This window comes from Acomys minous (genome assembly GCF_964271855.1).
Source record: "Acomys minous genome assembly, chromosome: 16".
Taxonomy (NCBI): domain Eukaryota; kingdom Metazoa; phylum Chordata; class Mammalia; order Rodentia; family Muridae; genus Acomys; species Acomys minous.
This window is the reverse complement of record NC_140498.1, coordinates 64065541-64092502: the sequence shown is the minus strand read 5'-3', so window position 1 is coordinate 64092502 and position 26962 is coordinate 64065541. Positions and strand designations below refer to the sequence as shown.

The 26962-nt window shown below is 44.2% G+C and overlaps 2 protein-coding genes across 3 annotated transcripts in view; both read left to right on the top strand.

The window, feature by feature from the left end:
- Nucleotides 1-289: 289 nt before the first annotated feature.
- The window catches only part of LOC311585621 (uncharacterized protein), a 37548-nt gene continuing 10875 nt past the window's right edge, over nucleotides 290-26962 (top strand). The window contains exons 1-4 of one of the 2 annotated variants that reach the window (XR_014775278.1): nucleotides 290-527; nucleotides 11077-11203; nucleotides 11412-11472; nucleotides 12825-14370. Coding sequence is in view for 1 of the 2 variants with exons in the window: in XM_084761048.1 (XP_084617174.1) it covers nucleotides 444-527; nucleotides 11077-11203; nucleotides 11412-11472; nucleotides 12825-13854 (1302 nt within the window). In the remaining variant the exon portion in view is untranslated. Of the gene's footprint in view, nucleotides 528-11076; nucleotides 11204-11411; nucleotides 11473-12824; nucleotides 15264-26962 lie in introns of those variants that run through there. The other variant, XM_084761048.1, reaches the window with a different exon arrangement.
- The window catches only part of LOC311585605 (uncharacterized protein), a 75552-nt gene continuing 69392 nt past the window's right edge, over nucleotides 20803-26962 (top strand). Inside the window, exon 1 of the mRNA XM_084761004.1 lies at nucleotides 20803-20997. Coding sequence (XP_084617130.1) covers nucleotides 20956-20997 — 42 coding nt within the window. The 5' untranslated portion in view covers nucleotides 20803-20955. The remainder of the gene's footprint in view (nucleotides 20998-26962) is intronic.

Sequence of the window (26962 nt, the reverse complement as noted above, 5' to 3'; positions counted from 1 at the left end):
ACGTGGTGAGCGCAGGAGCACTGCACACAAAGGGAGGAGCTGTCGGCTGAGCCCCGGGAGCTGGAGAGCTCGGTCCTCCCGGGGGCTGGATGGGAGATCAGGCGGGTAGGCTAGCGGAGGACAGGCACGAGTGCTACTGAGATGCAAATCTCTGCAGTTCTGGAAAAAACCTGGCCCTGGACCCTGGTCCAGGAAACACTATGCTGTGTCTCTTTTGGACATTCTAACCTTAAGGGAGGTGTTCACCTGACTAAAGACTCACTGGCCAATCAGGGCTTTCAAGTGGACCTGCCAGTCAGAAGAGGAGGAGGGTTCTTCCGGAAGCCATGCTTTAGGTTCCCGGATTTGGCTGATGTGGTTTGGATCTTTCCGTGTCCTGTGCTCTGAGCGCTGCTGCTGCTGGATGCTGTGACGGGAGCTCAGGCAAGCTCCGAAGTCAGGAGATGGTGAGACAGGGTCAAGGCCCGCAATGGGGAGGAGCAGGCGGCTGCGGCACTGGTGTGGTAAGTCCTCTCTGGGGCTGGATGGTAAGTGGCGGCCAGGTGTGACCACGTGTAAGGTCCGCTGTGGTTGTAGTCACTCTCTGGACCCAGTTGTGGCCTCTGATTAACTTCACAATGGGGGCTGCATCTGGGCAAACCATTTCGAGCAGGGGCTTGTGTGTAAGAACATCCTTGGCAGGATGTCAAACTGGGAGAGTCCCAGTTTTTCTAGCGTCTTCTACAAGTTCTGCCCTTAGCATTTAACATTTCGGGGTAAAATTCATTTTGTGGAGGTTGTAAAAGGCATCTCATGTGTTGGGTGGGGCTCCAATATTAAACTGTGATGTAGAAAGGTAGAACTGATGGTATAAAGGATTGGCCAATGTTTAGATTATAGTAAGAGGCACCAAGCCGAATTTAGCTGAGGAGGACCGCCTCTCAAACACCCCACAGGTGAACAGTGTGCTAACCAGGCCTCTTAGAGGTGTGTGCTACACGTTTGCCCACCATAATTGTCCAGAAATCTGGCTCCAAAATATGATAAAGGAGACAGCACATATGTACAACCAGCCACTACTTCCATCCCCATTTCTCACACACACACACACACACACACACACACACACACACACACACACACACCACACTCCAAGCTTCTAACAAGCTGCTCAGTGGGGCATGACGGGTTCACAACCAACATCAAGGCCTGGTGTTCCTTGAAGCTCCAGCTTTCTTCTTGAGAAAAGCATAGTTTTGCCACATAGGCAAGACTACACCAGGCAACAACTCTCTGACAAGGAAAAAGACTGTTGTGTTGAGGGCTGGCCTGATGAAGCAGGGCTTTCTATGAGGCCCTCCTGTATGGAGAATGACAGAGCTCCTTCTCCACCCCAGGAGCATGCTTGGGAGAGGCTGGGAATGGTCTAGAGCGAGGGCCTTTGGGGAGGGGTTGCTTCAGCTCCTGAGAACCCAACTCATTCTCTCACATGGGGCTGTGGTATCCGTCCCAAGTCCACTGTGGCTTGGTCAGTAATGTTTTTAGATACCCTGTGTTCCCCTGCACAGCATTGTTTTATTAAACTCCTGAGTTAGTCCCATTGTGTAGTGGTTTCTGCTGGTGTCATAGAAGTCTCCCATTTTCTCCATTGTTTTCCCTGTAAGTCCTATACAAGATGCTATTGTTCAGAGGCTTAGTTGGCATAAGACGTAGCTGTGGAAGACCTCCCGCCCTGGCTTTTCTACTTTCTACCTGCTACTTTCCCATCGTCTCATCTTCTGACACCTTCAAGTCAGGACCATGTCACTGAAGAGTGACCTGCTGTTCTCAGAGCGCTGAGGTACTGAAGAAATAATTCACCGCTGAGGCCTGGAGAGATGGCTCAGAGGGTATGAGCACTGATTGCTCTTTCAGGGGTCCTGAGTTTAATTCCCAACAACCACATGGTGCCTCATAGCCATCTATAATGTGATCTGATGGCCTCTTCTGGTGTGAAGGTGTACATGCAGGCAGAGCACTTGTATATGTAATAGTAATTAATAAATATTAAAAGAAAGAAATAATTCACCGGGCATGGTGGCACATGCCTTTAATCCCAACACTCGGGAGGCAGGAGCAGGCAGATCGCAGTGAGTCCGAGGCCAGCCTGGCCTACAAAGCGAGTCTAGGACATCCTAGGCTACACAGAGAAACCCTGTCTCGGAAAAAAAAAATTCTGGGAATAGTTTGCTGTGTAAATCTCCTATCGGTCTAAGTGGCTAGACTTGCAGTGTCCAGTTCCTATTTAAGTGTTTCAAACCATAACCTGTGGCTTGACCCTAAAAGAGACTAAAGGCTGACAGCGTATGTGGAATGCAAAATAATGTCTACAGATGGCTCTTCTTGTGTGGGCAGTGATTTCTCCTTAGGGAGTCATAGTGCTTCCAGAACAGCTGCATCTTCAGCCTTTCAGAAAGATGTGTCTGAGACAAATTGTTTCGACTCCTGTCTCCTTGGACCTGGTCTGTTACTCCCCAGGGCAATGACCTTGGGTTCCTATTGATGAAAATTTCTAAATATTTTTTTGTTTGTTTGCTTGTTTTGTTTTCTGAGATAGGGTTTCTCTGTGTAACCTTAGCAATCCTGGATTTGAACTCAGAGATCCGCCTGCCTCTGCCTCCTGAGTGCTGGGATTAAAGGTGTGTGCCACCACGCCCGGTTTTTGTTGTTAATCTGAAAGACTTTGTTTATGGATAAAAAGTACTGTGCACTGTACAGGTCACTCAGAAAATATTCTTTTGGTGGTGGTGGTGGGGGTTGACCTTTTTGGAATTGGGTTCAGATACCAATACCCAACTCAAGTCGGGAGGTTCATAACCATCTGCTACTCCAGATGGAAGGAATCCTACATCCTCTTCTCTGGTGAGTCACCTGTACAAGAATGGAAGACATTCTCTTTCTCACAGACATACATACACATGAAAATGGTGATAGGCTTGTGCAATTAGTGCAAAACAAGCTATTTAGGTGTATAATACAAATCATACACTGTTTCTCTTTTTAAAATTTATTTATTTATTTTTATTCACTATATATCCTTGTCATAGCCCTGTCCTTCCTTTCCTCCTGGTCCAACCCTCCCTGCCTCTCCCCCTACGGCCTCCTCTATTCCTCAGAAAAGGAGAACTCCCTTCCCATGCACCACAGCTCATCAAGTCCCATCAGGATGTTGCCTGTCCTCTTTCTCTATGGCCTGGCAAGGCAGTCCCATCATGGCGGAAGTGATCAAAAAGCTGGCATCAGAGTCCATGTCAGAGACAGCCCCTGCTCCCCTTACTAGAGGACCCACATGAAGCCTGAGCTGCCCATTGATGGTATCTCTGTAGTGAGCCTAGGTCCAGGTCATACATGGTCCTTGGTTGGTGCATGAGTCTCAGCAAGCCCCTCTGAGCCGTGATCAGTTGGTTGTATTGGTCTTCTTGTGGAGCTCCCGTCACCTCCAGGTCCTGTTTTCCTTCCCATCACTTTTCCACACGACTCCCTATGCTTTGCCCAGTGTTTGGCTGTGAGTCTCAACATCTTTGCAAACTGCTGCTAGGTGGAGACTCTCAGAGGACAACTCTGCTAGGTTCGTTTTTGTAAGCATAACAGAGTACCATTAATACTGTCAGGGGTTGGCTCTCTCCCATGGGGTGGTGGGGTCTTGGATTGGTCTCGGCATTGGTTGGACAGTCCCTCAATCTCTGCTCCATCTTTCTTCCTGCACATCTTGTAAGCAGGGTCAATTTCAGGCCAAAGATTTTATGGGCGAGTTGGTGTTTCCCTCCCTCTACCAGGAGTCTTGTCTAGTTAGAGGGTGTCCTCTTCAGTCACTATGGGACCTCCTACTAGGAGTCTCTGCTAGCGTTCCCTCATATCTTCCCAGGAGCCTACCCTGACTTAGGTCTCCATCTTGTCACAGAGATGCCCCTGCCCACAGTTTCTCTTTTCCCTGGAGGCCTCTGTCCTCCTGACTCCACTCTCCCCAGGTCACATCTCCACCCTCCTTTCTCTACGCTCCCCCTCTGCTACCTGGTTCCCTCTAGTCAACCTTCTCTTCTGCCTTTTCTGTTTCCCTTTCTGAGTGATATTTGAGCATCTTCCCATGGGAGATCCTTCCATATTCTGATATCTTTCTCACTTTCTCCAGAAACTTGAAGTTTTTGTCATACAGATCTTTGACTTACTTGGTCAGAGTTACACCAAGATACTTTACACTATTTGTGGCTGTTGTATGAAGGGTGTGGCTTCCCTTATTTCTTTCTGAGCCCCTCTGTCTTTTGTATACAGGAGGACTACTGACTTCTTTGAATCAATTTTGTGTCCATCCACTTTGTTGAAGGTGTTTATCAGCTGTAGGAGTTCTCTGGTGGAATTTTGGGGGTCCCTAATGTATACTATCATAACATCTGCCAGTCCCGATAGTTTCCTTTACAATTTGCAAACCTTTGATCGACTCAGGTTGCTTTATTGCTCCAGCTAGAACTTTAGGTACTATATTAAAGAGACATGTCTGGTCCCTGATTTTAGTGGGATTGCTTTGAGTTTCTTTCCATTAATTTGATGTCGGCCATCTGCTTGCCTTCATAATGGGCCTTATAGCCCTGATCTCTCCAAGGCTTTCATAATGAAGGAGTATTGGATTTCGTCAAAAATCTCATAAAATGATTATGTGATTTTTTTTCTTTCAGTTTGTTTATATGGTGGGTTGCATTGATGGTTTTTCATGTGTGTTTAACCATCCTTGCATCTGAGGCCTCCTTGATCACGATGAAATACATTTGATGTGTTCTTGGGTTCAGTTTGCAAGTATTTCATTATTTTTTTAATCAATATTCATAAGGGAAGTTGGTTGAAATTCTCTTTCTTTGTTGAGTCTTTGTGTGGTTTAGCTATCATGGTGACTGGCTTCGTAGAATGTGTTTGGCAATGTTCCTTATGGAATAGTTCGAGGAGTATTGGTATTAGCTCTTCTTTGAATGTCTGGTAGAATTCTGTCCTAAAACTTATCTGGCCCTAGGCTTTTTTTGTTGGGAGACTTTTGATGACTGTTTCTATTTCCTTAGGGGTTATAGGATTGTTTAAACTGTGTGCTGATCTTGATTTAACTTTGGTAAGTGAAATTTATCATGAAAATATTCCATTTCCTTTATATTTTCCAATTTTGTGGAATGCATGTTTGGATTTTCTAAAATTTCCTCTGAGTCTGTTGTTATGTCCCCCTTTTCATTTCTGATTTTGTTAATTTGGATACTCGCCCTCTGCCTTTTAGTTAGTATGGCCAAGGATTTGTGTATCTTGTTGATTTTTCTCAATGAGCCAGTTCCTGATTTTATTGATTCTTTGCATTGTTCTTTTTGGTTCTAATTTATTGATTTGAGCCCTGAATTTGATGATTTCTTGTCATCTATTCCTCTTGGTGTGTTTGCTTCTTTTTTCTTCTAGTGCTTTAAGGTGTGCTTTTAAGTTGCTAGTATGGGATCTTCCCAATTTCTTTCTTTCAGCCTTTTTGAGAAAACATATACATTTATATTATTACACATATATACAGTAACCTACATATAGCAAGAGCAATCATGAAACAGTCAGGAATTACATAAATGTTACATTCATAGTGCTTTGCCTACTTGTATTTGACATCTTTGAAGAAAACATGTTTCTTGGTGAATCTAAAATTCTGAATGTAAATCAATATAATTTCTTTATGAGGGTGCTTAGTGCTATGAATTTTCCCTGTAGCATTGCTTTCGTTCTGTTTCATAGCTTTGGGTATGTTGTGCCTTCATTTTCATTAATTTCTCTTTTTGTTTTATTCTTTACCCAGTTGCCATGATATAGGGAGTTTATCAGTTTCCGTGACTTTGTAGGCTTTCTCTTGTTTCTGTTGTTGAGTTCCAGCGTTAATCCATGGAGGTCTGATAAGATACAAGGAGTTTTTTCAATCTCTTGTGTCTGTTGAGGCTTGCTTTGCTACCGAGTCAATGGTTGATAGTGGAGGAGGCTCTATGAGGTGCTGAGAAGGTGCTTCTGTGTGTGAGTGAAATGTTTTGTAGATATCTGTTAGGTCTATTTGATTCATGATGTCTGTTAGTTTCATCATTTCTCCATTTAGTTTCTGCCTCGATGATCTGTGCATTGGTGAGAGTGGGGTGTTGAGGTCTCCCGCTGTTGATATGTGGTGCCGCTTGCTGGGAGGGTTTGCTGAAGGAGGTGGGGCAGGAGGCTCACAAATTGGAGGCCAGCCTGGGCTACACATATACTATTTCCTTAAAAACCTGTGTTCTTGCATATACTGTCTGAAAACGTTCGGTTCCTCATGCTGGTATGGGTTTTCTTCCAGTCAGTAATCATAGCAAACCAAATGGTTTCTACTTGATCCTAACAGACTTCTTTTTCTTTATCGTAACAGGATGAGATACTTTTAGTAGTCAAAACTATTTTCTCCAAATGTTCAAACATTTGTGTGCCTTAAGCAAAGCTCTTCATTTGGAGTTTTTCTTCACCCTAATACAATTTTTATTATTGGCAAAGCAGAGAGCCAGAGCGCACAGGGCGAGTGATAGCCAGTGAATTTTCTGATTTTGATTTTTAATATAATCCTGTAGTTCTTGTTTAAAGGACTGTGTTATCTTTATATGTCTGGTTCCCCCCCCTCGTTTTTTATAATAGGTGTATTCTATGTTTTACAGTTTACTAATTATAATTTCATTACATTGTTTTTCTGGAAAATGATACACATTCAGTAGTTTTTATCCTTTGAAAATTTAATGTATTATGTTATGCGTTTCTTGAGTTTTTGTTAGTTTGGGTACTTTCTATATAGAAAGTTTTAGTTTCTTCTTTTTGTTCCAAAGGACTTGTCTCTTCTCGTTTCTTGGCAAATATGTGTTTTCTGATTTCTTCATCAGAATGGCTGAAGGCTATGTCATTGAGAGACTGTGTCGATTGATGATTGATGTGAGAAGGTTCTTCCACTGAGGGTGGCAGTATCCCTAAGCAAGTGGTCCTCGGCTGGATAGGAGAGTTAGCTGAGCCCGAGACAGTGACTAGACAAGAGAGCAAGCCAGGAAACAATGATCGTCCATGGTGTTTGCATTCATTGTTTTGCTTGAGTTTCTGTCCCAAGCTTCCAGAATGATGGACTGTGATAGACAGAACTATCCAGAAAAACCCGTTCATTGCCTGAGATGCTTTTGGTTAGAGGATTCAATCACCACAGCAGAGTAGTTAGTCCCAGCACTCAGGAGGCAGAGGCAGGTGGATCACTGTGAGTTCGAGACCAGCCTGGTCTACAAAGTGAGTCCAGGACAGCCAAGGCTACACAGAGAAACCCTGTCTCAAAAAACCCAAAAAAAAAAAAAAAAGATATACAAAAAGTGATTTAGCTGCTGGGCACAACGTTCTCCTTGGGAGGAATGTGGAAGACATGACGACTTGAGATTGCAAAAGGCATTAAAAAAAAAAAACTGTAGAAGTGTTTTACAGGCTGTTCTTTTTCGATCTGAGAGATGGGAGTGTTGAGAGTAATGCAGATAGAGGAAGAAGTTGAGGTCATAGGATTTTGATGGAAAATAGACTCCATGAAAGATTTAGCTAGAGGTCATTTGTGTGATATTTTGGTTCCAAATCTTTCTTTTTCTGCTTGTGCCCTGAGAAATTGAGAAGAACTATAAAATAATGGGCTGATTTCTTAGATGGAATATTGTATTGATTGGATGGTTATTATTAGTGACTCATTGAGGGCTACTGTGAGAAAAAGTAACAAGCGGGGTAGAAATAAATGCAAAGTCTCTGGTTAAAAAAACAAAAAAACCCAAAACAACAACAACAAAAAAAACAGCACTAGCCGGGCAGTGGTGGCACATGCCTTTAATCCCAGTACTCAGGAGGCAGAGGCAGGCAGATCTCTGTGAGTTTGAGGCCAGCCTGGTCTAGAAAGTGAGCCCAGGATAGCCAGGACTATAAGAGAAGCCCTATCTCGGAAAAACAAACAAACAAACAAACAAACAAACAAAAAAGCAGCAGTGGATAGTTTCAGATGGCTGTCAAAGAAGGTGTCTTAAGAGTAACATCCCCTCCTGCTAAACTTTCAATTAATGGAAGGAGTTGGCTAACAGATTTCTAGTCCCATGAAGGAAGTTCATATGAAACCTAGTGCAGCTGGGCGTGGTGGCTCACGCCTTTAATCCCAGCACTTGGGAGGCAGAGGCAGGTGGATCACTGTGAGTTCGAGGCCAGCCTGGTCTACAGAGTGAGTCCAGGACAGCCAAGGCTACACAGAGAAACCTTGTCTCAAAAACTAAAAAAAGAAAGAAACCTAGTGCAACTGTGGTCCAAGTATGGCAGGGTCCATCCCTTAGAAGCCAAACTTGACAATATCACCCATACTGTGGTAGTTCTGGAAACAAGAGAGATGCCAAACTTAAGGTCATGGATTCTTCCTCAAATGGTTTCAGTTCAGCCGTTTTCCAGCCATCTTTGTTTGGTGGAGTGGAAGCCCCAGTGAGGATATTGTGAGAGTTCACTCCTTGAAGCTCTGAGGATGAAGCCTGAGCTGCATTTTGAGGATACGGGATGTTGAGACAACTAAGCTATGAGAAATCTGTCCTGGAGAGATGCTTATACAGAGTAGAAGTAACTACGCCGAGAGTTGTCTGAGAAGTTGCAGGGGTAGGGCCGTCTTTGAAACGGCAGCCCTATGTGTTTGAGACACAGCTACAGGATTTGGTGTTTTCCCTGTTGGGTTTCCTGCCTTGCTCCAATCTCTCCTCACTATGGACACATTCCTCTCTTTTGGAACGGGAAGGGGTATTCCATGCCATTGCATTGTTGGAGAGATATAACTTGTTTTCTGATTCTACAAGGTAGGGCATTCAGGAGATTCTCTTGGATGTCAGAAAAGACTTTGGACATTTGAACAGTGTACAGGCTCTTGCCTGTTACTATTAGGATCATTAACGCTAGACTAAATACATTTTCATCATTGGATGACCCAGAGCCTGCAGTGACCAATGTCAGAATGTATTTGATTGAATCTGAAAGCTCCCAGATAGGATGATGTGTTTGAACACTTGTCCCTACTTTGTGGTTGGAAGGACGCCGCTGTTGGAGGTTTCAGTCCTCCCAGTCTGGATACCCGCTATGAGCTTGGGACTAGGTGCAAGGCTCCCTCCCTCCAGCAGGGCCTCTGGCTCTCTGTCTGACTACCTGGAGAGTGTCTTTGGACATAGATGCCCTTAACTACATTTGATATCTGGCCCTTGACACAACTCCCTGTGCCTCTAGGGTAATTAGATACTGTGTTCCCGTTCATAAGATAGGAGCGTGCTGCCAGACGCAAAACAAGCATCCTTCAAGTGCCTGGTTCCAACCAGTTATGAACGCCTATCCCCGAAGCCCCCCCGACATGCTCCCCAAGAGACATACAGCCTTTGTTCTCCCTGATTAAAACCGAACTACCACCCCCCCCCCCCCGAAGTGGTTCCTAGAGTGTCTGATCTCTGTCGTGCTTGCTTTGTTCCTCTTGCCTCGGTGGGCTGGTGGCCAGCAGGCCTCAAGGGAAGGGGAGAACCACGCTTTGTGGCATTTTGGAGGGGAGCTTATGGAAGCTTTTAAAGAAGCCTTTCCAGATTCCTTAATTGGGAATGCAACTTGAGTGTATCTACTGTGTTGTGGTTGAAACTTCTCAGTCCGCTTCCCTTTTGTGCTGTCCTGCCCTCCCCAATACACGCTCTATCCCTAACTGACGAAAGATACATTCCAAGCAACTGCTATTCAATGCTGAGACACGTTGCTGGCCTGATATTTGTGTAGTTTTAGTTTGTTGGTTTTGGTTTTGATTTTGAAGACGTAGTTTTTTTCTGTGTTGCTCTGGCTGTCCTGAAGGTAGGTATGTAGACCAGGCAGGCCATGACTTTAGAGGTCCAGTTGACTCTGGCTCCAGAGTGCTGGGATTAGACGCTGACCAACATGTCTGGCTTGTTTTATTTTTATACTATTAACTGATGGGCTTGGAATGTGGGTTTCTGTACATGCGAGCACATGCTGTTGTGCTGATTTTTCTAAATCTTGAATTTTGAAATTTTGCAGAGAGTATATTCTGTTTCTCAGATAGCACGTATTCATGACATTAATGGTGCCTGAGCCTTCTGAGTCATTGAATTGAAGGTGTGTGACATTCTTCCTGTCAGTTATATTTGTTTTGAATGTTTTCGAATGAATAGGAGTGTTTTGCCTCTTTGCATGAATATGTACGTAATGTGTGCCCGGTCTTCACAGTAGTCAGAAGATGTACCCAGAACTCTGCACGTGGTGTAATGGACAGGTGTGAGCCCCCATGGAAATCCTGGCCGTTGACCCCATTATTTGCAAAATCAGCAAGAACTTTTATGTGAATATCTCTCCTGCCCAATGGTACTTATTAATTATGAAGATTTTTATTGCTCATATTTTCATCTGCCCATTTGTAACTGTTTAACCCTGCGTTCCCTTTCACTAACGCCACATTTATGTTACAATACAGAACTGCAATGAATGTATAATTCTTAGAAACGTCAGTAAAGTACCTCTGAGCTCTTTATCTTTTTTGTTTGTTTGTTTGATTGATTTTGCAGGGCAGTCAGGCTCTTAATATATGTACCTCTTACTGTTGGGAGCTGGTTGCATAGACCAGGCTTGCATCCACCTCAATGAGATACACCTGCCTCTGCCTCCTAATTGCTAGGATTGAAGACATGAGCAGATACACACATCTTGCCCATCATTTTTGTAGTAGTTTTTCATATAATTTTTCTGGTTTGGGCTCAGTGCTGTTGATCTATCTGCTTGTCCCCTCCCAACCCCTAGCACCACTGTTAATTGGCGTTTCTCTTGCGAAGCTATATCCTATTCGAAGGGTGCAGCAACAACAGAGATGAACCTCATTATTCAGTTTCTTTCTAAAATGACTTGGTGATTGTGTTATAACTTCCATGTCAGGTAATAAGTAGCGGAAGCACCAGAGTTATATGTCAATGAAGTATGTATTTGCAGTGTTGTCATATCAAGCTTTTTGTTGTACACATATATGGGATGTTTTAGGATTCATTGACCTACGATGATGTGAATGTGAACTTCACTCGGGAAGAGTGGGCTTTGCTGGATCCTTCCCAGAAGAGACTCTACAGAGATGTGATGCTGGAGACCTTCAGGAACCTCACTGCCATAGGTAAGATAGTGAATTTTCTTTTACTTTTTTTTAAAATAAGGGAACAACTGTTTCTTTGTTATTGATGCTTTTCTATAATTTCTATTGAGAATGAGGAAGAATGATATGAATAAATCAGACAAGAAAGTAAGGTTCACTTAATATAGAAAGTTAAATTTTGTCTAACTTCCAATAATATATCACACATTTTTTTGGTGTTATATTTTAGGCTATAATTGGGAAGACCAACATATCGAAGAGTGTTGTAAAAGTTCTAGAAAGCGTGGAAGGTAATTTACATGTGCAAACTGGTATGAACATGCCTCTGAAGAAACGTTAAGGTATCCTGGAAGTTTGAAAGAAAAGCAATAGGCTAAAAGAGCTTTAAGATTATTAGTGATTATTAATTCTCACACAAGCATGTACCTCAATGTCAACTGTCTGATTTCTGTGTGTAATACATTGCTCTAAATAAAGAAGACAAGGAACAATGCTTAGCAGACATCATCATTTGAATCGTAGCCCCATAAGAACTAGGCTGGAGAACTGCCAATCTGTTTCCTTTCACACTAGTTAGATATTGCAAATGATACAGAATAGTAATAAGTCTGTCTCTAAAACCCTTCTTTTTCTTTTCTTTATTTTTTTTCTTTTCTTTTTTTTTTTTTTTTTTTTTTGTTATTTCGAAACAGGGTTTCTCTGTGTAGCCTTGGCTGTTCTGGACTTGCTTTGTAGACCAGGCTGGCCTCAAACTCAGAGATCCACCTGCCTCTGTCTCCCCAGGGCTGGGATTAAAGGCGTGCGCCACCACCGCCCAGCATCTAAAGCCTTCGAATAAGCCAGTAGTCCACAGTAAAGCTGATGTTACTCATATACTGTAGTGATGTTGCTGAGTTTCTTGAGAGGACAGTTTATGAGAATCAAGAATCTTGATGTAGAGAAACCTTAGTCCCTTTACCACATGTGTGTGAGGAACAAACATTTAAACCATGTTACTGTGATGTTCGGCCCTTTCATTCGTTATTCTTTTTTAAATAGTTATAGCATATGTCCCAGAGGATGCAAGCCACGTGAGCATAGGGATAGTGAAAGAAGCCACAGACCTCCCTCCCTCCCTCCCTATCTCTCTCTCTCTCTCTGCCTGAACAATTAGAAAACATGTAGGAGTGCCCACTTGGAGTAGACTTTTTGAATGTGATACCAGTTTATAGTTAATTGGTTTTTCAACTTTATTGGGAATATCCACAAAATTATACTTAAATCCCCATGACTACTAGGAATATGAACATTCTCCTGTTTGTCCTGGTTCACTTTACAAATGCAGTATGACCGTACTATTGGAAAATTTATGAATGCTATCAAGGTGAAAAGGTCTCAGTTCTTCCAGTTTTCTTAAAAACGTAGAAGTTCTAATATAGAAGAAAAGGATGCTATAAATGTGAGCCAAGTAATAAATGTTCTGTTAACTTCAAAAATGTAAAAAAACCCATAATGAAGAATGAATATAAACAAAGTGACAAATTTTTAAGATCTGATTCTTCTGTACCATAAGACCAGATATAAAATTAATCCATACAAATACAGGCATTCATGAATGTGATGAATGTTGTAAAGCTCTCAGATGTGCCAATTATTTTTGCAGGCATGAAAGACGTCATACTGGCAAGAAACCACCTGAATATACTCAAGATGGTAAATCCTTTGGCTATCAGAATCATCCTCTAAGGCATGAAAGAATACATACTGGAGAGAAATCCTGTGAAGATATTCAGTATGGTGAAGCCGTTGCATATGGCAATAGCCTTCAAATACATAAAAGAACACGGACTGGAGAAAAACCCTATGAGTGCAACCAGTGTGGTAAAGCCTTTTCACAAAGCAGTGATCTCTCAAGACATGAAAGAATACATACTGGAGAGAAACCATACAAATGTAATCATTGTGATAAAGCCTTTTCACAGCACGGCAGTCTCCAAATACATGAAAGAACACATACCGGAGAGAAACCCTATGTATGTAGTCAGTGTGGTGTAGCTTTTATATGTAACAGTAGTCTCCAAGCACATAAAGAGAAGCATGCTGGAGAGAAACCCTATGAATGTAATCAATGTGGTAAGGCCTTTGCGTGTCGCAGGACTCTCCTATGTCATAAAAGAACACATACTGGAGAGAAACCCTTTGAGTGTAATCAATGTGGCAAGGCCTTTGCGTTTCGCAGTACTCTCCTATGTCATAAAAGAACACACACTGGAGAGAAACCCTTTGAATGTGATCAGTGTGGTAAAGCCTTTGCACATCACAGTCATCTTCACATGCATAAAAGAACCCATACTGGAGAGAGACCCTATGAATGTAATCAATGTGGTAAAACCTATACACGTAACAGTCATCTCAAAGTACATAAACGTACACATACTGGAGAGAAACCCTTTGAATGTAATCAGTGTGGTAAAGCCTTTGCATATAAAAATAATTTCCATGTACATAAACGTACACACACTGGAGAGAAACCCTTTGAATGTAATCAGTGTGGTAAAACCTTCATATATAAAAGTCATCTCAATGTACATAAAAGTACACATACTAGAGAGAAGCCCTTTGAATGTAACCAATGTGGTAAAACTTTTGCATGTCAGAGTTATCTTCAAAAGCATGAAAGAATTCATCCTTGAGAGAAACCCTATAAATGTATTCAATATGCTGAAGCATTTTCACATTTCTATAGTCTTCTCAATCAGGAAGGAATTCATACGGGAGAGAAACCTTGTGGATATATTTAATATGGTGAAGCCTTTGCACTTTTCTGTAGTCTTCATCATCATGAAAGTGTTTATAGTGGAGAGGAATTCTATGTAAGCGATGTGGTAAAGCCTTGTGTTGCGGGTTCTGCTGAGATCCAACACAACTCAAGGACCACATTAATGCAAATGACAAAGATTTGTTGTAATCAAGTTGCTACTGCTCGTTCAGGGTGATGGAACACAGTGGGAAGCTGAACGGTGGCGCCTTGGCCCACTCCGCAGCCCCCCACATCTTCATACCGTGACTCTTGAGCCAGCATAGACAGCTTTTAAGCTTGAAAACCTCGAACAACTATGCCAAGTTACAGCCACATTTTCCACCGGTCAGGATTTAGGAACAGGGGCGTTCCTATGTGGTTGCTCCATGTCAGCTGATACAGAATGTAGGTTTTAGAGTCTAACCAATCGTATCAATACGTGCTTTTGTGATTAGGAACAGGGATTGTGTTTTGAGGAGCAAAAGAAAAATACGAGAAGTCCTGGTTAGGAACAGTCATATTTTGGGTAACAAAGGATGAATAATGGAAGCTTGTCAGGTATTCAAAACTCTCCAACTCCTGTGGGGCCTGGGAACTTGAGCACAGTTTTACCCTGTGACTAACAGGAGGCAGATAAGAAGTCTTTAGGACCAGTTTCTTTTGCTTGTTCTGACATTTGCATATCACAGTCATCTTCAAATGCATAAAGAACAGATCGCATAGGGAAGCTATGAATAAACATAGTAGTGTGTAGTAGTGGTCTTCAAAATTATGAGAAAATGTCATATACTGCAGAGAAACCCCATAAAGTTAGTCACTGTGCTCAGTTTTACACTTCATGGTATCTTTATACAAGAATAAAACCTTTGATGTGTATTCTATCTGTTAGAACCTTTGCTTATCACAGTAGTGTTTGAAGATCATAAAAAACTCGCACAGAAGGGAGTTGATGTCTATAAAGGATTTTGGAAGAAAAAACTCCTGGAGAAAAACCCTTAGAATGTAACAGTGTGGTACTATGTCATTGCACTTTCATTCAGTTACCCAAGATTATTTTGGAAAGAAATGTGACAAGTGTTAACAATCCCTTCAAACATTATGATGTCCCTCTTTATTTTGTTTGGACTTGCAAACTCATATGGACAAAAGCCCAAGAATGTAAACAATAATGTAACCCTCTTAGATTTTACAATTCTTTTCAGTTGTGTGAAGTAACTCACCCAGGCATAACATGTTACGGGTTTGTATTGGTGCCTTTGCTGTTGTTGTAATTAAACCCAATGTCTATGGCAACTTATAAAAGAGTTGATTTAATTTGGCTGATGGTTCTAGGTGGGTATGGGGTCACCATGAAAGTGGCCACGCAGCCAGTGTCACACATGGCAGCTGACGCAGGAATCTCAGGGCTCATATCTTCCAGCTCCAGCATGAAGTAGAGTGGGGACTAGAAATGGTGTGTGGGTGTAGCTCTCAAGCCCACCCCAGGTGACACATGTCCTCCAGCAGGGCAGCATTTCCTAAATTGTCTGAAGTGATATTACCAACTGAGAAGCATTAGCTTTCCTGACTTCAAGCCTACAGGCTTGCCTTCTGTTACACGAACCAATACATTATGAAGAAACTTGTGTAGGTAAGCCTTGAGGTACCTCAAGAGCTGAGTTACAGGAACAAATGCTTACACAAGGAAAACATTCATGAGTAAAATTTTATTTCTTTAGCAAATTGTTTTAATTGAAAATTTTTGACGTCATTGCAGCTTTGTGTGTGTGTGTGTGTGCGCATCTCTGATGAAGAAACATTAACTTGTTATCTGAATACCTTACAGTAAAGAAAGGAGTTGAAAATTGGAAAGGAATTTACAGATGTGAAAAAATTCATTGTATGGCTTGATTAGCTTACTTATTCATATCTCTGTGCTACTGTTTAAACCTGTCAGGACGGGGTCCTGGAGAGATGGCTCAGCGGTTAAGAGCACTGACTGCTCTTCCAGAGGTCCTGAGTTCAATTCCCAGCAACCACATGGTGGCTCACAACCATCCATAATCTGATGTGATGCATACTGTATACATAATAAATAAATCTTTAAAAAAAAAAAACCTGTCAGGACATGGTTGTCCTCGGACTGCAAAGAGATGTGTCTACCTTGCCTCCAGAGTGTTTGTGAGGCGCCTGTGCAGGAACTGACTTACATTATAAGTAAGTATTGTAATCATGAATATTACAGCTAGAAAACCTGTTCTTTTTGTTGGGTTATATAGGAATCAGTGGTTGAGCCTGCCTCCTTAGGTAACCTAACCAGGACACAGGCTCTGGCCCTAACTCCAGGAACAGCGGGCCCCCATCAGCTGCAGCCCCCACTCTGCCTTAAAGTCCACTGTCTTTCAACTATAAGCAATATTATTTTTCTTTATCATTGAGTCTGTTACAGCTCATCAAAGGGCTAGGGCAGAGTTCTGTCCGTATTCTACAGGTGGGGAAACCTGGGCTCAAAAAGGTAAGTGAGCCGGGCGTGGTGGCGCACGCCTTTAATCCCAGCACTTGGGAGGCAGAGTCAGGCGGATCTCTGTGAATTCGAGGCCAGCCTGGCCTACAAAGCGAGTCCAGGACAGCCAAGGCTACATAGAGAAACCCTGTCTTGAAAAACCAAAAAAAAAAAAAAAGGTAAGTGGTCTTGCAACACAGTTAAGTGTAACTTCTCAGCTTACTCATCCCGTCACTGTAATCGCCCACTCAATGTAGGTGAAGTCGCCTAGGCCAGGCATGGTGGCACAGGCCTGAAATCATGGCTCTTAGAAAGTGGGGACAGGAGTTACAGAAGTTTAAGTCATCTAAGTAAGAATGCTTAGCGCAGTGTGGGAGAAGCTTTTATTGGCGCGGGCCAATTTCTGCCATCTATTGCAGGTCTGTACCTTCAGGGCCACGGCACCAGCAAGTGTTAGCTGGGGTACTTAGTGCCCCAAGTTTTCTGTTCTTGATAACGTTTCCCGCCCAAGGCATCCTGTGGCGCTTCAGGGTCAGACTCCTCATTCTCCTGCAAGGAGGAGAAGCAGCCTCAGGAGAGGATGAGCTTGTCCAATGCTGAGGGTTCAGCTTTGAAACCAATGAACCCGGTCAGGAGGAATAGACACAGCAGGTTCTATTTGTGTATTTGCACATACGTACACATACTTATAAGGAAGAAATTGGAAGAATTTGGGAGGAGATGGAGAAAGGACAGGCAAGGGGAAAGTGATAGATTTTAATTCATATATACGAGCATTGAAAACGCATCTAGAGGGATAGCACAGCAGTCAGGAGCCCTGAGTGCTATTACAGAGGACCCAGGTTCCGTTTCTAGAAACTAACTGATAGCTAAGCATCTCCTGGAACTCCAGTCCCAAGGGATCTGATTCCCCTTCTGGCCTCTGCAGGTGCTGCACACAGACATGTGCAGGCAAAACGTCAATATATGTAAAGTAAAATTGAAGCTTAGTGGAACATTTTACAGTGATGTCATAGCTCTGAGATGGACAGCAGTTAGGGCTAGTTAAAATGAACAGCTAGCCTGCTCAGAGGCAAAGCCGGCCTTATTCTAAGTTTAGCATAGTTCAGTATAGCCGTTTATCTAAGAACTGCAACCAGAGTGCAGTCAGATCACTTTCCCTTGAAGTTTTCTGTATTTATCTTCCCTGGAGTTTGTATGTGTGAGAATTGTGCCACTGGTAAGTCCTTTAAATCTATAAAGGAAAATATACCAGTGACAATGTTTTCCCCAACCTCTCTGTCTTTTATTGGGACTTAAAAATTAAGAGGGGCCTGTGCAGGAATTGAGTTCTATCACTAACTTTGAAGGTAGAATAGTAACAGCAGAAAAATGGATGGAAAACAAGGAGGGTAAAAACTTTCCCTCTTTGACTGTAGTTGACGTTAGTAAGGAGCAGTGACGTCATCACTTTTAGAGCATCCATAAACGTCCTGATGGGCTATCGAGCAGGCAATCGGGAATCTGGAAAACAAAACCAAAAACAAACAAACGAACAAAACCTGAACTTATCATGAAACTGATTTACTGCAGTTACAAAAGTTCAACCGAAATAGAAATGGTGTGGCCCTGTCTAACAGGTCTGCTCTTTTCCAGGTTTAAGGTGTGAGAAGAGATGTGAGCAACATTTGCTGTGCTGTAGTCCAGTTCCCTACTATCTTTTTACCTATAATTTTGGGGATTATAATTACATCAGTTCTACCATCTCTTTTCTGCCTCCGAGCCCTCCCCTTGAGCCCTCACTGACTGCTTATTCCTGGCCTCTTTTTGCTTTAACAAGTTACTCTGTGGATGTCGCCTGTGTTTCGCGGCAGGCAGGAGGTGACGCAATGGGATGGCTGCAGGGGACACTGAGTGGGGAATGGAATGTGCACATAGAAGACCTTGTGCCTTGGAAGAGGAGGAAGAGCTCTGGGAACCTGCAAGAATTTCTACATAACCACACATTTCCCTGACTAGGGGTCAGTGTGCCTGTAGGGTGAAAGGGCAGAACTGGGTAGGTCTGTGCTGTTTAAGTTATTCAGCTCTGCTCACCCAGTAGTGCAGCTAGTGCTGTCCTTAGGCCAAGCTGGGTTAAGGGTAGGAAAGCCCTAATGGCGGGAATCTAGGAAGACTGCAGTCAGGAGCACCAGTGAGAGACGGGCTGCCAATTCTTTCCTGTGTTTTTCTCGGCTGGGTCTTTCAAGGGGGTGAGGGAGACTACAAGCCATACCATGGTGAATGTGGGGGGCACTGTCCACAGATCAGGAAGTGCAACAGGGCTGAGATATCAGAGTCTGATTTGAAGGGATGGGGATGGAGTGTGAGCCAGCCTTTGGCTCTCTCTGTGGGTACATATGGTGACCTGGGCAGAGTCCCTTGGCCTCTGAAGTTTCTTGAGTATGGATCCCCTGGAGAAGGTTAGGCACTTCAGCCCTGCTTTTAGGAAGCTGTGATGCTTATAATATCACTGTCCAGTGAACACACCAGGCACTGCTTTGCATGTCCAATAGGACCACAGTTTGAAAAACTGATGTTTGGTTTGTAGAAGATCTTAACCTTGTACTACACATTCAGTTTTGTGTGATCACTTTCACAAATAGTTTAGAACCTTGTAGAAAGGAGGTGAGGGGTGTTGCCCTTCAGCAACGTTTAGTTAGAAACCTTTTACCTTTTTGCTACCATCAGCCACAGTGTCACGATTCAGGAAAATTCATTTCCAGGGTACAAAAGAGGTTTCTGAGCTGCAGAGGTTTCTCAGGTGTGCAGTGTTGTGCAGGTGGATCCCACATCCTATGCCACCATCCACACGGCAGGAAGCAGACATAAAATAATACTTCAGCATTATTTTGTGTGTGGGCTTCTGTGGTGCTGGGGTTGCCTGAAATCCACAAGGGGGTGTGAGAGGCTGCGGAGTTGTAGCCCACCTCTCTGTTATGCAGACGGCGGTGGTCAAGGTCAGAGTTTTTGTGGCAAACAGTCTCCATGAAAAAGTAAGTAGGGATTATTTGTGTCATATGTTATCCAAAAAAAAAATCTCTCTTAATCTGCTCATGTCCTGTAAAATTAAGCAAGGCAAAGTAAAAAAGTAATAGGCTGATTTCTTAGATGAAATATTGATTCTGTTTGATCGTCGCTACTGACAAATCCTTCAGATCTACAGTGAAAAATAGCAACAAGGTAGGTAAAAAGAAATTCAATGCCTGTGGTTTGGAGAGAAAAACAGTACTAGGTAATTTCAGGTGGCAGCCAAATGCAGAAACAGAGGCAGGATTTTTTTTTTAATGATTTTTTTCTTTATTATGTATACAGTGTTTTGCCTGCATGTACAACTGCATGCCAGAACAGGCTACCGGATCTCATTATAGATGGTTGTGAGCCACATGTGGTTGCTGGGAATTTACCTCAGGACCTTTGGAAAAGCAGCTAGTGCTCTTAACCACTGAGCCATCTCTCCAGCCCCCGAGGCAGGAATTTTTAAGGAGATCATCACTATTAAGGAGAAGGCCCTTGCTCTGGATTTTAAGCCTTAGAAGGGACCTTAATGGTAACGCTCTATTCTGCTCATTCTTAGTTGATGGAGGAGTAGGCAAAGTGACTTCTATTCTCAAGATGACGCTTCATACAGAACCTGGTGCCGCTGTCATTCTAGCAAGATCTGTTCCATCTCAACTTCGAAGCCAAACTTGACAGGGTCATTCATGTCTTACTAGTTCTGGAAACAACAACCAAAACATATGCAAATTTGAAAGGTCAAGGATTCTTTCACTGCGGTTTCAGTTCAGCACTGTTGCTCTCATGTGCTTTTGGCAGAACCCAAACCCTCGGGAGGAGACTCTAAGGGCCTCCAGGCCGACCTGCCAGTCACAGGAGAAGGCGGGTTCTTCCCGGTGCCGCGCTCCAGGATCAGCTCTGTAGCTGAGCAGGCTGGAATGGGTGGTTCTGTGCGATGAGCTCTGAGCGCTGCTGCTGGGTGCTGTGAGAGGCGCTCAAGCAAGCTTTTCCACGTGGTGAGCGCAGGAGCACTGCACACAAAGGGGAGGAGCTGTCGGCTGAGCCGCGGGAGCTGGAGTGCTGGCTCCTCCCGGGGGCTGGATGGGAGATCAGGCGGGTAGGCTAGCAGAGGACAGGAACGAGTGCTACTGAGATGCAAATCCCTGCAGTTCTGGAAAAGGTCTGGCACTGGACTGGAAACCCGGATCAGGAAACGCTCTGCTGTGTCCCTTCAGTACCCTAACCCTGAGGGCGGGGCTCACCTGTCGACTCACTCGTCATCCAGGGCGTTCCGGCGGACCTGCCAGTCAGAAGAAGAGGAGGGTTTTTCCGGATGCCTTGCTACAGGTTCCGCTCTGTAGCCGAGCAGGCTTGAATGTTTAGGTAGGAAGTGCTCTTAGCGCCGCTGCTGGGCGCTCTGAGGGGAACTCAGCAAGCACCGTAGACTGGTCACGGTGAGCACCGGGTCATTGCCCACAACACGGAGGAACAGGCGGCCGCATGGCGGGAGCTGGTGTGGTGGGTCCTCTGTGGGGCCAGATGGTAAGTGGCGGCCAGATGCGGTCACCTGGGAGGTGTGTGGTGCTTCTTGTCACTCTCTGGACCTGGCAGTGGCCTCTGAGAATCTTCACTGTGGGGGCTGTATCTGGGCATAGCAGGTCCAGCAGGGGCTGGTGTGTAGAAACATGCACGGGAGGATGCCAAACTCACAGAGCCCTAGTTTCTCTAGTATCTTCTACAGGTTCTGCCTTCAGCATTCAACATTTCAGTGTAAGATCCATTTGGAGTTAAGTTTGTGGAGGTTGTGAAAAGCATCTCATGTGTTGGGTGGGGCTCAGGTGTTAAGCTGTGGTGTAGAAAAGTGTAACTGAGCATGTGACGGATTTGCCAATGCTTAGAAAACAATCGGAGACACCAAGTAGAGTTTAGCTGAGGAGGACCGCCTCTCAAACACCGCACAGGTGAACAGTGTGCTAACCAGGCCTCTTAGAGGTGCTATGATACACATATTTGCTCATCAGAATTGTCCTGAAATCAGGCTCCAAAATATGAAAAAGGAGACAGCACATATGTACAACCAGCCACTACTTCCATCCCCATTACACACACACACACACACACACACACACACACACACACACACACACACACACACAGACTCCAAGCTTCTAACAAGCTGCTCAGTGGGGCATGACAGGTTCACAACCAACATCAAGGCCTGGTGTTCCTTGAAGCTCCAGTTTTCTTCTTGAGAAAAGCATAGTTTTGCCACATAGGCAAGACTACACCAGGCGACAACTCTCTGACAAGGAAAAAGACTGTTGTGTTGAGGCCTGGCCTGATGAAGCAGGGCTTTCTATGAGGCCCTCCTGTATGGAGAATGACAGAGCTCCTTCTCCACCCCAGGAGCATGCTTGGGAGAGGCAGTAACATCCTGGAGACTAGGACTTGGGAGCTGTCCCTAAGGCCCCTATGCACTGGGAGTAGAGCTCCTTTTCTAAAGGCTGGAACATGCTTGGGAGAGGCTGGGAATGGTCTAGAGCGAGGGCCTTTGGGGAGGGGTTGCTTCAGCTCCTGAGAACCCAACTCATTCTCTCACATGGGGCTGTGGTATCCGTCCCAAGTCCACTGTGGGCTTGGTCAGTAATGTTCTCAGATACCCTGTGTTCCCCTGTACAGCATTGTTTTATTATATGCCACGGACCACCGAGGGGGCTTCAACTGTGGCAGGGTCCTAGGTATCCAGGTGGGCACAGATTCGGCGCAACAGGCAGACGCACAAACGCTAGAGAGGTTTGATGCTGCTGCAATGACCCTTTACTCAGTTCAGTGGTTTATACAGTCATATCAGGAGCTAGTTATTGGTGGGTCTCCAGCAAGTGAAATACAAATCAAATCATAAAGTGCATAATACAGCAATAATAAAAAAACCAAACGTACACTAAAAAACAGTGTTTCCCCTGAACCCAAGTTTACAGCTGACAGTGGTTAATCATCTAGACAGAGGCCAAAGCTTTTCTTAGGCTTTGTGGTCATCCCATTTCATTTTTCAAGCTGTTTACTTTTAGTTCTTGCTTCACCATAAGCCTGCTATTTGTCAGCACGTCCTCAGGGCCCTTCAGGCCAGTTAATGTATTTCATAAAGTACTCTATCCAATCTTCTTTTTTCTTCAATATCACCATCTTCTATCCCGATCATCTCCTGAAAAATGTAGGAATCGGTAAACTTGTCACAACAGGTCTCTTTTCTTTGTCAGGGATATAGTGCACCAGGGAGGACGTGCACGTTGTATCCGTTCCCAAACGCTTAGGTCTCCATACTTAACACATTTCCCGGTCCTATTAAGCCATCGTTCTGCATTTCTATCATATATTTTCGTATAGGGTAAAGGAGGACTAGGAGTGGCAGCCAGTCTGTAGGGACCCCGATGCTGAGGGGCGTGTCACCACTTTTCTTTTACCCAATACCATACTGAGTCATTCGCTCCTTTTAGTGGGAACTCCCAGGACCACTGCATCATCCCCTGAACCTGACTCTCTCTTCCTAAATGACCTCCTTTTCCTAGAAAGTGAGCCCTTTATGCCTAACTCCATGTTTTGGGGCTGGTCCCTAACATTTCCAAATGTGGTATTTTTTCTCCCTAGCATCAACTTCAACAGAACTTTTACAGTCCTAGGGAGATTCTCAGTAATAGTCATATTCCTAGCAATGGTTACCAGACTCTGTTCTGCTTCGTCACGTGATGTGTTCCTAATGGGAGCACTGGAAGCTGGGGTGGTCATGCTCCCCTGATGATCCGAACTGCTCATGTCAGTGGTTCCTGGAACAAGGATGTCCAGTGGGCCAGGCTGCCCACCACCTGTTCCTGCCATAAAGACTCCCTGCGAGATTAAAGTGAAAGGAACAGAAAGAAGAAACTGCCAGCACACAGATGGCCAGGAAATAGCTTGGTGCCCTCGAGCCCTGTTTCCACATCTTGGGTATCTGCCAGAGGCCTCCAGGAGACTTAGCTACATCAAGCACCTGCCTCGGGTCCGAACATGCTCCCAGCCTGTACGGCCGCATGTCACACGGACTCTACTGGAGTGGGTGTGGCAATTATCCTCCTGAGTTAGTCCCCTTGTGTAGTGCCTTCTGTTGATGTCATACAAGTCTCCCATTGTTCCCTATTTTCCCCTGTAAGTGGTACACAGGGTGCTACTAATAAGAAGCATATTCAGACTTATGCTATCACTACAGATAAGCAGAGAGTGTTCTTAGGTTTTTGGTTTGTTTTTTTTTTTTTTTTAACATTCACACCTTGGGCTCCTTCCCAACCTCCAGAGACAAAGTTGGGACATCTTGCTCACCAATTTCATCATTGTTTCTATCTCGTACCTTTCAAATGTGTAAAGCATGTTGCTTCTTTTAATAGAGTGTTTCCATATCCATCTCCCAGAGCATCCAGGACCACCAGTCTTGGTGAAAAGAGACAAGTCAGTGGAACTAGAGAACACTAGTTAGATGACTTCATCTTTCAGGTAGCATGAGCTAGAGGCAGAACTGGGGCTCTGTCCACCCGTGCCAAGAGCTGGCCTTCCTCATATCTCCCAGCCATTGTGGTTACCTAGTCCTTTTCACCCATCATTTACCCTCTTGCCTTCTCCGCCTGGCTCTCCCTCCTCCCTCTCTCTACACAGCTCAGCATCATGTCCACTATGGACTCTCCCAGATGGCCCTGTTTCTGCCTATGCTCTCTCTTTATCTATAATAAACTTTTTACTCCATCATACTTAGGAACAGCCATGTCCTTTCCTTTATTTTTCTTTTTTTCATTCACCTTCCATTAACCACTCCCTGCTTTCAAATTTATTGTTACTTTTTGCTGTAATTCTTGTGTAGACCTTCCCAGCTATGAGTTAGTGTTGGAGGTTGGTCTGATGTATCTTGATGCTAATTACTGTTTGCTGTCTTTTTTTGTTTAAAGATTTGTTTATTTATTTATTACATATACAGTGTTCTGCCTGCATGTACACCTGCAGGCCAGAAGATGGCGTCAGATCACATCATGGATGGTTGTGAGTCACCATGTGGTCTCAGGACCTCTGGAAGGGCAGTCAGTGCTCCTAACCTCTGAGCCATCTCTCCAGCCCACTTGCTCTCTTTCAATGCTCTGTAACCTTGACTAAAAACATGTTCCTTTTGACCAATAAAAAGACCAATACAGCTGGGTAGGCAAATGGGCTAGACCTGACCTTGGGCTCTTGAAGACAGAGAGAATCTTGGGGAAAGCGGGACGAGACAGGACAGAGCGGGAGGAGAATGACCATGGGATAGGAATGGACCACGTGGGCCCAGAGGAGGAATTCTGCAGTTCCTCATGGGAGGGGATGGAGAACATCAGCAAGTGCTTTGGGATTTTGGATGGGAGGTGGCCCAAATAGAAATTACTAGAAGCGGATGGAAGGAGATGGAAAATAGGAGTTATCGGAGTACAACTTAGGAGGTAATATCTGCAGTGGCCAGGGTAAAGGCTTACTCTAAACCACAACAGGTGTCTGAGTTTTCATTGATTTCTAGAGGGTTAGAAAATACTGCCTCGCACACAGAAGAAGAGGAATCTGGCTGTCTGGATGAGACGTGATAGGCTGTGGTCATATGGTGGGGGAGGAAGCCTAGGGGAGGGGAATAGGGTGAAAGAGGGAGGGAGGGTGGGATCAGGAAGATACAACTGAGCGGATAACAATCAGGATGTAATCTGAATACATTATTTTTTTAAAAAGAAAATACTGCTGTAATAATAAGTAGGCTACTAATAAATATTTATGAGGCTCTACTTCTAAAATTAACCACAACAAGGTAGAGATGGATGCACTGGACATTGAGTGTGTAATGGAATGTGCACACTAAGGACCTTGGAAAGAGGAACAGGAAGTGCTTTGGGAGACTGGAACATTCTATTAAATACCAACATCCCAGACTAGGCCTCTGTCGCCCCTAGGGAGGAAGAAGAGAGCTGGGAAGGCTTCAGTTGTCTGCGTCATTTGATCTCTGGTCCCCCAGTATAGGAGCTGCTCCTGTCCCCAGGCCCACCTGGGTTGTCCAAGGCAGTGAGGGGCTGTGGGCAGGCCTAGCAGTCAGGAGCACCAGTGGGAGGTAGCTTGCAGGTTCTTTGCAGGAATCTCCTCAGCTGCCGCTGCGGCAAGCTACAAGGAAAGCCACATGGTATGGCATGGTGAGTGTGAGGCCCCTGTCTCCAGGCCGGGAGGAGCAGGTCTGCGGAGATATCAGAGTCTGATCCGCTGGGAGTAGGAGGGACCTTGGGTCATGAGGTCCATGTGGTGATCTGGGCAGAGCCCTTGACCTCTGATCCTCTCTGAGTGTGGAAATCTTCCTCCTGGGAGGGGTGGGGGTTGTGCATCCCCGGCAGGGGAAAGCAGTGGTGTTTATAAAATCACTATCAGGTGTGCACACACAGACAGCCGTTGCTTTTGGTGTGAAGTAGGAAGACAGGTTGGAAACGTGAAGGTCTCGTTTCCAGAAGTTCTGCATTTTGCATTCCCCAGTTTTCTGTGACAGATTTTATGAGTAGTTTAGAAACTTGGGGAAAGGTTATAGGGAGCAACCTTCAGCCATACTTGATTAGAATCTTTTTAACCTTTCCACTACCACCAGGCACAATAGCATGAATCAGGGAAATTCAACTCCTGGGTACAAAAGTAGTTTCTGTGATGCAGGGGTACCATGGACCACTCCAGCCGGATATGGGGGTCCGTGGAACAAGGGGCTTCGAAGACTTGGTGGGTAAAGCTTCGGTGGCGACGAACAGAAACAAGCACAGAGGCAGTTTGAATCTGAGTGTATTTCACAGCTTTTAGGCAAGAATATTTATACACAGTGAAACAAGTATGTCTTTGTGGCTACAGCTCTTGGAAGATGGGTTCAGCAAAGCAGTCAGGGATAGAACAGATAACATCATTGTTTTGTGTTACTTGGCACAGTAAAGCATAAGATCATCCAAAGTTGGTAGCATTCTACCAAGAGCAGGTTAATCAATTTTTGTGGTTAATTATTGTTTAACATCTAGTGCCTAAGTCTATGTGAACCTTCAAGGGGTGAATTTAAACTATTTTAATTCTTTTCTATTTGAGACTTCTTTTTCTCTAGGTAGGTACTTGATGGTCAATATTTTGTCCGTATCATTTTACTAAATAGTCCATTAGTTATTTGTTAGTTATTTCTTAGAATCCTGTTGATTTTTTTTTTTTTTTTTTTTTTTAGTAAGAAGACAGCAAGGAGGCCAAGCCCGCTCAAGGTGCTCAGCCCCATTTAGGGAAAAGACACGCTCTCTCCATTAATTATAATCCATTCACTGTCCTCTTCATAAACTCCCGTACAAGGCAGAGGTGGATGTGGAGTAGTAGCCAATCTATATGCACCCTTAGTGTCTGGGCTACCAAAGCCGACTCCCGACAGCATATGCATTGCCATGTGGAGTTTTTGCTGTTGGAAGAGGTTTGTAAATAA